The 11,379-nt window shown below is 50.8% G+C and overlaps 4 protein-coding genes across 4 annotated transcripts; 1 reads left to right on the top strand and 3 right to left on the bottom strand.

The window, feature by feature from the left end:
- Positions 1–660: 660 nt before the first annotated feature.
- Positions 661–1,575, bottom strand: N7496_010843 (DUF4188 domain-containing protein; the record flags this gene model as incomplete). The annotated part of the gene is made up of 1 exon (XM_056703756.1): positions 661–1,575. One exon carries the CDS (start codon positions 1,573–1,575, stop codon positions 661–663), a length of 915 nt encoding a protein of 304 aa, XP_056549716.1.
- A 1,647-nt stretch (positions 1,576–3,222) lies between these two features.
- N7496_010842 (uncharacterized protein) lies at positions 3,223–7,171 on the bottom strand (the record flags this gene model as incomplete). The annotated part of the gene is made up of 2 exons (XM_056703755.1): positions 3,223–5,884; positions 5,955–7,171. The coding sequence occupies 2 exons, from the start codon at positions 7,169–7,171 to the stop codon at positions 3,223–3,225; spliced, it is 3,879 nt and encodes a 1,292-aa protein (XP_056549715.1).
- Positions 7,172–9,147: 1,976 nt separating this feature from the next.
- Positions 9,148–9,699, bottom strand: N7496_010841 (uncharacterized protein; the record flags this gene model as incomplete). Its single annotated transcript, XM_056703754.1, has 1 exon — positions 9,148–9,699. The coding sequence occupies one exon, from the start codon at positions 9,697–9,699 to the stop codon at positions 9,148–9,150; it is 552 nt and encodes a 183-aa protein (XP_056549714.1).
- A 416-nt stretch (positions 9,700–10,115) lies between these two features.
- his3 (imidazoleglycerol-phosphate dehydratase HIS3) lies at positions 10,116–10,930 on the top strand (the record flags this gene model as incomplete). Its single annotated transcript, XM_056703753.1, has 3 exons — positions 10,116–10,131; positions 10,176–10,428; positions 10,516–10,930. 3 exons carry the CDS (start codon positions 10,116–10,118, stop codon positions 10,928–10,930), a joined length of 684 nt encoding a protein of 227 aa, XP_056549713.1.
- Positions 10,931–11,379: the final 449 nt, after the last annotated feature.

The following is an 11,379-nucleotide window of genomic DNA, read 5'->3' as shown; positions in this document are numbered from 1 at the left end:
AATGTATTTTCAAGAGACTACAGTTCGCTGTCACTGTTGCAAAATCGGTGAATTGATTCATCAACAGCCGGCGCTATGCTGGCTGAAAGAGCAGAAACAGTTTCTCTGGGATTGTATACGATATACTCAGTAGTCATGACTCGACCTCCTTGAGCTCGTCCTCGTTTGTTTCTGCATGGTTCACCCTGCAGGTCTGTTGATTGCCAGGACCGGGCCTGTCTGTTTATCTCTTGACCGATTTAGGCCTTTCCCATTCTCATTTCCTCTTCCTCCTCTGCTTCCTATGTGATTGGTGTCTGTGACACTATCAGGTGGGTTTATCCTCATTGTGCCCAAAAGACGGAGCTGCAGATTATTCTTGTCGATATGATTTCCATTCAGTGCATCCATTACCCGCTACTCGCCCAGTCTTGTAGGAGAAATAGTTTTCATCTTTCGACAATTCAATACGAACAAATGAAATCCAATCCATGTCAGAACGTAGACATGTAAGCTGTATTGCGCAAATATGGAGAAGAGCTGAGCATGACCATTAATTATCTCCGAAACTCCATGAACCAAAACATGCAAATGACTAAATCCTCCCACCAGAAACCCGAGAAAACCCCAATCCAAACGAGCCGCCCAATTTTCACATTAGACATACATCCCGAAACACTATCACCCCCGATAAGCCTCCTCGTAAAACTCATCATACTCCTTCGCACCCTCCATCCTAGCCATCGACATCCTCCCAGTCTTCGACCTCAAAATCCCCGTTCGCGCATCAACAATGGGCCTGACAAATCCACTGTTCCCTCCCTCCTCCTCCTTATCCTTATACGGGAACCACGTATCCCCAAGCCCCGTCGGCTTACTATTCATATAAATAGCCTCCCAATGACCCCGGGGCACAACATAAGTCTCATGATAAATAGCAATATGCGGACTGTCCTTAGCAATCTTATTCCAGTACCGGACACCCTTCATATGCAATTCGCCATACGCAAAGCGGTGCAGCGACTCATAGTCGCGCAGGTAGAATATCGTGATTGTCTCGTTGCCCGCCGCGTCGTCTTGCTTAATCCACCGCGACGTGCCCAGGAGTCCTGATTTCTGCGGGTCGGCGCGCATGTCGGCGATCATTTCTTGGAAGCTGTCGCCGAGGCCTTTCATGTTTGGCGCGAACATGCCAAGCGGGTGGTTGCTTCTCGCGCCGAGGTGGAAGACTACGATCTTGTCGCGGGACGGCTCGGCGCCGAAGGTTCCGTCTGCGTTCGGGATTTGGGGACTCCATTTTGTGTAGATTACGTTGGTGAGGTAGCGGTTGCGGGTTATTTTGAAGGCCATTAGGAGGTTGTCTACTACCCGGTAGAGGAGGATTATGGCTGTGGGTAGGAGTGTGATTGGGCCGAGGGCTATCAAGCTGAGACCCTGGAGTAGACCGCCTAGCAGTAGCCAGCTGGATAGGGCCATGTTATCGCGGAATACGGGCGAGATAGATGGCCGGACGCTTGGAAAACGTGCTGGAGCATTTGGATTTGCGTCATTGTGTGGGGCGATATGTGGTGGGAGAAGAGGTTTGAAGGTCGCCATGATGTCGACTAGAACTTTGAGTAATGATTGACAAGCGAACCCGGGGGGGATATCAATCTCTTTATATTTGGACGTTGCCTGTCGCAGGAGAGATCAGGCAGGCACCGTCATTTTATCCTGGGATATACCAGAGAGCGAATCAGCGGTCTGCAGTGATAATCAGCTGGCCTGAAGTCGTGGAATAATATAGTACAGTAGTATGCAGCCTTACAGTCCCTGACAACCCCGACAGGGTTAGCCAATCACCCTGTCTCTTAGTTTACTCTATAATGGCTAGTTCGATTCATTATGAGGCTGTGGGCCTCGTATTCCCAACGACACATGTTGGATGAGCGAGTCTACCTATCACAGTGCTTACATCTCAGGATGTTGACCTCGGCTGTTTTCTCCGTGGAGGGAGGTATTACGTAGTCCTGTATTCCCTGAATATAATCTGAAAAAGTAATACGTGGAGAGACGGCCGTAAGACGATGCATCACTTATATTATGTCTTGGCTACAAGAGTTCCTTGGCTCCAAGAGTGGCCACATAATACCGTACGTATTCAAACATACCAGGGAATTTCCCAACGGCTGCATGTATGACGCCGGACATTCGCGGAGTCGGCCCATTAAGTGGCCGAAGGGTCCAAAGCCACCAAGCCACCTGAACATTAGGCATAAAGCTGACGTTGTATAGTCCGGCCTAATTATACGTGGAGCACTGCTTCTTTGTTCATGTTCTATCGCGCTTACTGCCCGATCGGATCTGGTGGATTAACGGTCATCTTAAGGCGGGCTACTGCGCCACTTTCTGATAGAGTTTCAAAAGAATAAGCAGATCAATAGAGGAAGTATTAGCGAAGCCTATTAGTGGCTACTAGCAGTCTGGAACCATGAATTCAACAAGCACAGACATTCAGATGGCCTAAACAAGTCTTGGTAACTTATGCTGGACTTTTGTCCTTGAGATCAGATCGTCTTGACAATCAAGCACGATTGTCATCGGAGAATAACGTCTTCCATCGTACACGATCCTAGATCAATGACTACTAAAAAAATCCAAATTTGAATCAAACTCCAATCTCATATAATTCACATATTAACAATTACCTATTCCAGAACAGGCCAACAAAAAAACACAACACCTCCAAATCCCAGCCTAAATACCAACCCCCAAACCACCAAAACCGACGAGATCGTCAAAGGCACTCAACCGTTATATAGATCACAGATCACAGGTCACATTTCGACATCACTGAGAACATACAACCAACCAAATGGGTAGTAGAGTATCAAGAAAAACAAAAGCAAAAGACCAATCAAAAACAAAATAAAAGCGCCAAATTTCCAAAACGCCATCGCTGCGATGCCAGACGCCAGTATGTAATGCGCCTATATTGCCATTACCCAGAAAACATGATAAAGGATATGGAGGTACAAAACCAAGACCTCCTCCAGACCAAAAATAGAAATATGAGAAATAGAAACAGGAACAGGGACAGGCAAGGGGGATTATGTAAAACGCCTGTGAATGAGTTGTAATAGACATGTTAATAACCGGGTATCAGGGGCCAGCTAACTGGGTTAATTCTGCAGTGAACATGAATGCAGATGAGAAGAGCGTTCAGGTTGAGGTAGAGATCGAGGTGAAGGCAGGGGTATCAAACTATCGCAACTCCTGCAAATCCAACTTCGGAGGAGCCCAGTCCAACTGCGGGGGTTTATCATTCGTAGAAACACACACAGGACGCATCACGTCAACACGGCGTTTATCCTTCAACGCACTCCCCGTCAAAAAGCCCCTCAGCGTCGACGAAGCCATCCCATACGTACTCCGTCCACTGCCAGTCCCAGTTGAAACGGTACTAGAGCTGCGCGCGCTCCGGACACTATTCGACTTTGTGACTGCGGCAGGTACGGCGGGCACGGGGAGAGCTAGGCGTGCGGAGGATGAACTTGATGAGCCGTATTCTGGTGGAAGGATTTGTGAGGCGCGGGACGTTTGGGCGCGGAGGCTTTGGAGGGATTTCTTGCGGGATGTTTTTGGTTCTGCTTTGATTTGGACGGGTTGGGATTCGCAGGTTGTTGTGCGGGAGAGATGGATTAATGAGGTTGTGTCTGGTGGTGAGGCGTGGATTTCATCGGCGGAGACGGCGACTTCAAATTTCAGGTTCTCGAGCATTGTACCCAGGCTTGCGGCTGTGGCGGGGCGGCCATCGCTAGCGGTGTCGTCGATTGTTTCGTCTCCGGTGCCGTTGGCGATGTTGTAGTTGCGGAGGAGATACCGTTGCAGACGAGAAACCTCTACATCCCACTTGCGCTGCAATGACTGTAGCACCAGGTCGACGTTTTGACTGGCAAATGGGATGGATTCCGGAGTGGGAGAAGTGTTCGGTGACATGTGCTTACTGAGTCGGTTGCTAGCACCGCCAGAACGAACACCCATGGCAGCATGTAGAGAGCGACGGATCGATGTCGCTGTCGATGTCTGCACGTTGCTCGTATCCCAGCGAACATTATCCACCTCCCGACGGACCTTGTCAAGTGAGAGAATCCTGTCGCGATCCATACAAGAAAGACTGAGAAGAGTGTGGTTGCACTGCAACCCATTGACCAGCACGGTAAAAGATTGCAGGTTAATATCGTTGTTCTCACAGTGCACTTCCCGAAGCGATTCATTCTCCTCCAGTACTGAGGCCAACGTATTCGCACCCTGAAGACCAAGCTTCTGATGCTCGATCCGCAACAATTTGAGAGACTTGTTCTTCTTCAATCCAGTAAGTGCAAGATTAAGTCCGATTCCGAACCGAGCAACGTCAAGATGAGCACTCTCGCCACTGATATCAAGAGCCTCCAGAGTCTCATTCTCCTCAAACATCATCTGCAGCGAACGGCAGGTTTCCGGGCCCGCATCGTACGGCAGAGAAGCCTTGGAGATATCCAAGTACCGCAGAGTCCGGTTCTTGCGAAGCGAATCAACAAGGAGTCGGAACTGCTCCTCTTTCTTAAAATCGATCATCTGCATAGACAGATGCGAGGGCGCCATATTCTTGCCGATGGCGTCGAAAAGGAACGAACAGCCGTTATCCAGGCGGTTCTCGTTGACATGCAAGTGTAAGCTGCGCGGTGAGTCTGGTCCCAAGGACATCGAATGCATGAACATGGCAACGTCTTCACCACTCAACCCACACTGATCAAGACGAAGCATCCGCAGGTTACGTGAGCGGTCACTGGCGAGGTACGTCGCAATAGAGTCCACAGTCTCGCGATTGAGAGCCGTGCGGCTAAGAACTAGCTCCTCGAGTTGCCAATTGAACAACATTTCTGCCGTAATCAGCGGCTCGGGGCCTGATGTGCGAGAAATGCGGGAGAGATTGATCTTGCGAATCTGGCCAAAGTATCCGATATACTGTTGGAGAACGTCCGGACTCAAGCGACCCTGCACTCCAGAAATGTTGATAACCTCGAGCGTGTTTTCCTGTGCGACAATGGTAGACAGCAAAAGATCTAGATCGTGTACGGACAAACCACAGTCGCCAACTTCGAGTGCGCGCAGGTGACTCTGTTTCTGCGATGCCGCATCCACCAGGTAATCCAGATCCGACTCGCCGAGTTTGATACCATTCAACACAACCCAATCCACGCTAGTCAATTCTCGACGACAGACGGGGAAGATAGCCTCTGGAATTCCACACCCGGGATCCCGACTGCCCCTATCCAAGGTTGGCGTGCGAGTCAGGCAGTATGCAAAGTCGAGCCGGCGCAGCCATTGGCTCTTCAATGCTAATGCACGCACCTCTTGCGAGAGGACGGTCAAGTTTCCTTGCCCTGGGATATTTACAAGACATCCTGATCTGTCGAGGTGTACGTCGGCATCCACACCGTGAACATCTCGCAAACCCTGCAAAGCGTCGAGATTGATGCCACGGCATGAAATCGACCGGAATGACTCGTTATATCGGAGAGCGCGCATAACTGCAATCAATTCCAGAGCACTGTATCGCGGATTCGTCGCAGACGCAGGTCGCAAAAGACGGAAGCACGGAGCGTCCTCGCATTCCAGGTCAATCGTGTATCGAATATTGGAGGTGTCCACATCGTAGCTCGCAGAATAAGCAACCAAAGTTCGATCAAAGCAGCCGTAGTCTTCATCCAAAGTGACGGGAGGGAAATTCTCATCATTGTTCAATTGGCGCGGAACAACAAAGTCGTACGGTTGTCTTGTCCACAACGGGCGTAGGAACTCGGTATGCTGTCGCACCCAACAGGCCACCTCCACCGAATGAACGGAAGCCAGGAACACGTTGAAAGATTTTCGAAGTGGGATTCTGAAACGAGGGATGTCTCAGCGGGAGAACACGGTGAGACAAATGGATCCACGAATGATTCACGACTTACCTGAAAGTTAAATGCAGACTATCATCACCGTACTCCATAGACAACCCTGTCAAATTCATCAGACCAAACGAGGCACCCGTCTCTAGGTCGGACAAAGACACGAATGATGACCGATTGGCTGTCTTTTGCATAGGTATCAGATGAACCTTGTGTAATCCAATAGCCAGGTAGCAACCCGTAGGCGACAGTTTCGTCAAATCATCCGAGGACGAACGAGTGGGGGACTTGCTAGACGCAATCTGTATGACGCGGAACATCCGGAATGCAACCGGATCGTAATCTCGTTCGTGCTCCAACATCCTAATCACGTACTCGACGGAACCCCGATTGAACGCGAGGGGATCGTTTGACCGTGCCATTTGCGCAGCCTGGCGAATTCCAACCATCCAGAGATTCAATTCTTGAAGATCGGCGGTCTGCATTTGTATCAATGCCGCCTTGTGCGTGCGTTCGTCGAGATAAGCCACTTCCACGGTAGGCGATAGTCGACCATCTTCCAGCATGTACACTGCGATGATACTGTTTAGCGGAATACCCGCCGATGCTTCGGTTGCAACCATCAGCTGCATGTCCTGCAGCGAATTGAGCGAGGCGATGGATTGGCGGTGCGATGCCGGGGCTCGGCCATTGTAAGAATGCAGAATCGAAGGAAATGTATCGGCAGCCTTGGCCTGATTCTTGAAGCGAACCAGATGCGTGTCTGTGAGAACGAGGTACTGGCTTTTCCGCTTCCACATACCACCCATTGTCTGGATTTCACCGTGGTGGAGAATCGCAGATGACCAGGTCCCATTTCCGGGACTGGTTGCGTTGTGTGGTTCATCTCCCATGGAAGCCACGGCGGCGCTGAGGATATCGTCCTCATCACCGGCGTGCATAGACTTTAACGAGCCAAATACCGATGCTCGTTTCTTCTGTAAAGATTTCCGTGGCCGTGCAGTCTCGAGGGGTGCCGCCGCAGCGGACCAGGCGGCGGTGTCCGAACCGGCGGCACCTGGCCGACGGAGGACATTGCCGCCACTGGCCCATCGGTTGGGACTTTGGGACCGGCCAAAGAAACCCGAATTGCGACGTGCTTTCTTCTCTCGTGTGAGGGTATCATCTGACGGAGTGCGATCATGAAGAGTAGGCCGAAGAGGTGGAGCCGATGTGGAGGAGGATGGACTAAAGACGCTTAGGCTTTTTCTTCGTTCTTTTTTGATGATAAGCTCGGCCATGGTCGAAGGTGGATAGGCGGTTGGACGAGGAATTGGAGGAGTGAGAGTGAGAGTGAGAGTGAGAGAGAGGTTGAGAGGACAAGAGTTAATTGTTATTGAAGCGAGCGTGAACGTCGGAGATGGAGATCTGCGGCGCGAAGAGGAAAAAACAAGTATCTCATTGACGACCCCAACGTCGTTCTCACTAGAAGAGGAGCCAGTTAGAATTGCAATTCAATGGCCATCTCCAGACCACCCAGGAGCTCGGCCAGCTTGCAGGAGAGTCGGGGAAAAGGTGGGATTAAAAAGCGGGGGAGAGGAGGAGTCGACCGGGGGGTGGTTGGTTTAGTATGAGGGGGTTGGTGATGAAAGGTACGTACAGTCAACCTTTACGGCGCCATGAGAAGCAATTGAGATGGTAGAGATTGGCGGTTGGAATCTTCGGTGCAGCGGAGAGTTGAGAGAGATGGAGTGGAAATCCAAAATCCCCAGCGACGTATGGCGTCAACAAAGGAGGTTGAGAGGGGGAACGGGGGAAAACAAGGGTGGGTTGATGTGGTTGCACCGAAGAAGAAGCTCAGCTGGTTGAAGAGGGTCCCGGAATGGGGGAATCCGGAGTTTGAGCTTTTCTCAAAGGGCGGTGATCCAGTCGGCCAGTCCGATGCAGTGGCGATTATTCCCTGACTTGCGTCAAGAGGAGTGCTTCAAAGCTAATCCGACCGGAGGATGAGATCAGAGAATGCCGATCAGTAAAATCAAAAAACGAGGGCGAGAACCGAAGATAGATGATTGGAGAGGGAGAAAAAGGCGGCTTGGATTAATCTTTGCCGAACGCTTGGACGCGAACGGGAAACGAACCGAGAGCGGCGATAAGAAGAGTAGGAAGAAGTAAAGAGAAGAGAAGGAGAATCGTGATCCTCGAAAAGGAGGTGAGGAATGGACGGATGCAGTGGCCCAGAGAAAAGAACATCTCCATCGTGTTTCAGGTGGTCTTCGTTTGCTTTGCAGCAGTCCAGATGGCTATTTCTACAGTACGACTTACTACTACTACTCTGTAGTGTAGTTACTACTCGTGAGTATCCAAATAACTATCCCCTTAGTAGTTAACCCTCATATATCATCCTTGAACATAACCTATCATCTTCTCCCACTTCCTCCCCGTGGACAACGCCTTGCTAAGACATGCGTTCGCGACCGATCAAATGGCCATTCGGGTTCGGCTTCTCAGCCACGTAAGAGGCGTAGTCTCCACCCGAGTACGAAAAGAATTAAATTAGCGCCTATCATTTTTTTTGACTTTTGGTGTTATGTCCACTTTCAGGGACAGGGATCTTAACTGGCCGGTCATCTCGCAGGAACCACTGCGATCCTGCGCTAGCTGATTCGTGGGATGGTTGGGTATATAGTTGCCCATAGACAGGAATAGTACTGGTGTTAGCCTGATATACTACAAGTATACTAAGTCCACAGTCTTAATATCCCCCTCGTGCCATGTCAAATTGATCGACACTTGATATACCTCCATTCTCATTTCATGTACGGAGTACAATCAATATTCAAGTCCATCCTAATCTCCCCCCGATCTCCCGAGTCTCCACCCTGATCGCCCACTTACGCGATGGATGCTCCAAGGGGAAAGGGTCAATCGGACGTCCCCAGTCCACGAAAACGGAAATCTCAGTAGATCAAGCATGAACCGAATTTCAATTGTCCCCAGACTTGATTGTCCCCAGACTTGATCACCTTCTCTCAAGTTACAACTCTCCTCGAGCCAACAATTGACGTCATATCCGAAAAAAGCAAACCCCCTCTCCTATCGGCAGTACGAAGAATTCCTTCTTTCCTTTCTTTTTTCGCTCTCTTAACCCTGTGGCTGTGGCGGAACTGGCGGTATTATACAACTAGATTTCGAGGCTGTGCCGTTCATGCCCAACGTAACCTCCTCCGTAACTCTAGATCGAGATCGGCCCCTCACTTCTTCTCACCCAATGAAGACTCTACCTCCCAGATCCCTGCTCCCACTGCGCCTGAAGTCGCTCAGCTCTCTTAATCCGCCTCATAAGCTCGATATACTCATTGACACGTCTCTCGGCCCAAATGCACCCTCCAAGGGTCATCGCGGCGATCTGCAAGAACACTTTGAATTGCGGTGTCAGCCCCCGGTATACCCGGGACGCGGGCGATAGCCACTCGGAGAACCCTTCGATTGGCCTGTAGAAGAGGCGGGAGCGGAGATATTCGCGGGAGAATGGTGATGGGCGTGGTCGGGGTTGGGATTCGCTGGTGGAAGGTGGTGTTGGTGCGGTAAAGGTGAATGGGTGCGGGAGGATCATGATCATGTGTGCGAGGATTGAGACGGAGCCGAACTGGATAGTTGGGATGAATGTGAGTAGGGATTTGTAGAGAGAGAGAAAGAGAGAGGTCAAGTATCTATTGAGGTACTTGGTGGAACGTACGCGGAATACGCCCGTCATGAAGCCCTTGGCGGCTTCGGTGGTGATCTCCTCTGGGGGCTCATTTTCGGCCCTGTGGTTGGATGGTGGTGGCATATTGATAGTGGTGATATGGGTGTGTGCTCATGAGCTGTGAGGCTGTCTTGTTTAATTGGCGATTCAATGTGTTGATCTCGGAGGTGAGCTCTCGGCACGGTGCGGGGAGTAATCTCGATCGCAGAGAATAATAGTTTCACAAATCAAACCCGAATATCAAAGATACTCGAAGCTGCAACAAAGAGAATCACTCAATAAGATCACAAAAAGAAATCTCTGGACCAGCCAGATTGTATCGAATCCCACGTTGATGTCAGAGCAAACCCCGAAGTCACCGAGCCACGGATCAACGATGATCCCGATAGCCACTCCGATAAAAGACAAATCCGATTATCACCAGGACCCTCCAATCTGAAATTCAAGACCCTCACTCACTCCCACCCCAATTCACACTCTCACCACAACTCACCATCGCAATGCCTCTCCCTGCTCGTACTGCGACCGTCTCCCGGTCCACCAACGAGACCAAAATCCAGATCTCGCTGTCCCTGGACGGCGGCGTCCTGCCACCTTTCGAGCCGATGTCGCACTTCCCCCATCAACGGACCCCGCCGAGGCCGAGGCCGAGAAGAAGGGCATTGTGCCTATCAAGGGCGCCGCCCATGCGACCCAGTTCACGCCTACCCAGCAGATTACTATTAGCACTGGCATTGGCTTCTTGGATCACATGCTGCATGCGCTGGCCAAGCACGGCGGTTGGAGTTTGGCTGTGCGGGCCAAGGGTGATTTGTACAGTGAGTCAACAGAACCAACCTCGCCAATTGCGCCACACAGCAGCACACCATGATCGATTATTCTTGCTGACTTCTTTCGCAGTCGACGACCACCACACCGCCGAAGACACTTTCCTCGCCCTCGGCACGGCCTTCACAAAAGCCCTCGGCGCCCGCCAATCCCTCGCCCGCTTCGGCCGCGGCGACGCCCCCTCGACGAAGCCCTCTCCTGGGCTGTCATCGATCTCTCCAGCCGTCCCTGGGCCGTGATCAACCTCGGCTTCAAGCGCGAGAAGATTGGCGATTTGAGCACCGAGATGATCACCCACGGTCTGCAGAGCTTTGCGCAGGCGGCGGACGTCACGTTGCACGTTGGTTGCACTTATGGTGATAATGATCATCACCGGGCGGAGAGTGCGTTCAAGGCGCTTGCTGTTGCTATTCGGGCGGCGACTGCGCGCAGGGTTGAGGGGGAGGTTGGTGCGGGTGATATCGTCAGTACTAAGGGTGTTTTGTAGAGACCCTTGGGGTGGGTTGTATGATGATGATATGGTGTGATGAGTTGATATACCTGGTTTCTTTTCTTGTTTATGTTTGGCGGATAGATTTAAAAGTTGTGAGATATAGTATATACTGGAGGGAATTGAAGTTCTCTCGTTTATTCACTGCTGGAGGTATTCATTATTTGGGTAGCTGAGAATTGCCGAGTCGGGATTTCCTCGTTGATGCCAAGCCCCAGATCCCGGGGCCACTCAGATCCACATTTCCAGTAGTTGGCCCACCTCTATAAATTGTTGACCATTCTAACGTCATTTCCTCTGTACTTCTTCTTTTTACTTTCCCCGACATCTTGACTATTGTCTTTGCTCCATAACAGTAGTGTCGTATAGAGATAAAGTACACTCGAGCTACACCACTGACACAGTAACCCTAGAGACTTAGGTCAAAATCTATACAGAGAAAGATC

Source organism: Penicillium cataractarum (assembly GCF_028827025.1).
Source record: "Penicillium cataractarum strain IBT 29864 chromosome Unknown utg000009l, whole genome shotgun sequence".
NCBI classification, from domain to species: Eukaryota; Fungi; Ascomycota; class Eurotiomycetes; order Eurotiales; family Aspergillaceae; genus Penicillium; species Penicillium cataractarum.
Note: the sequence above shows the minus strand (reverse complement) of the source record. Positions and strands in the feature narration are given on the sequence as shown.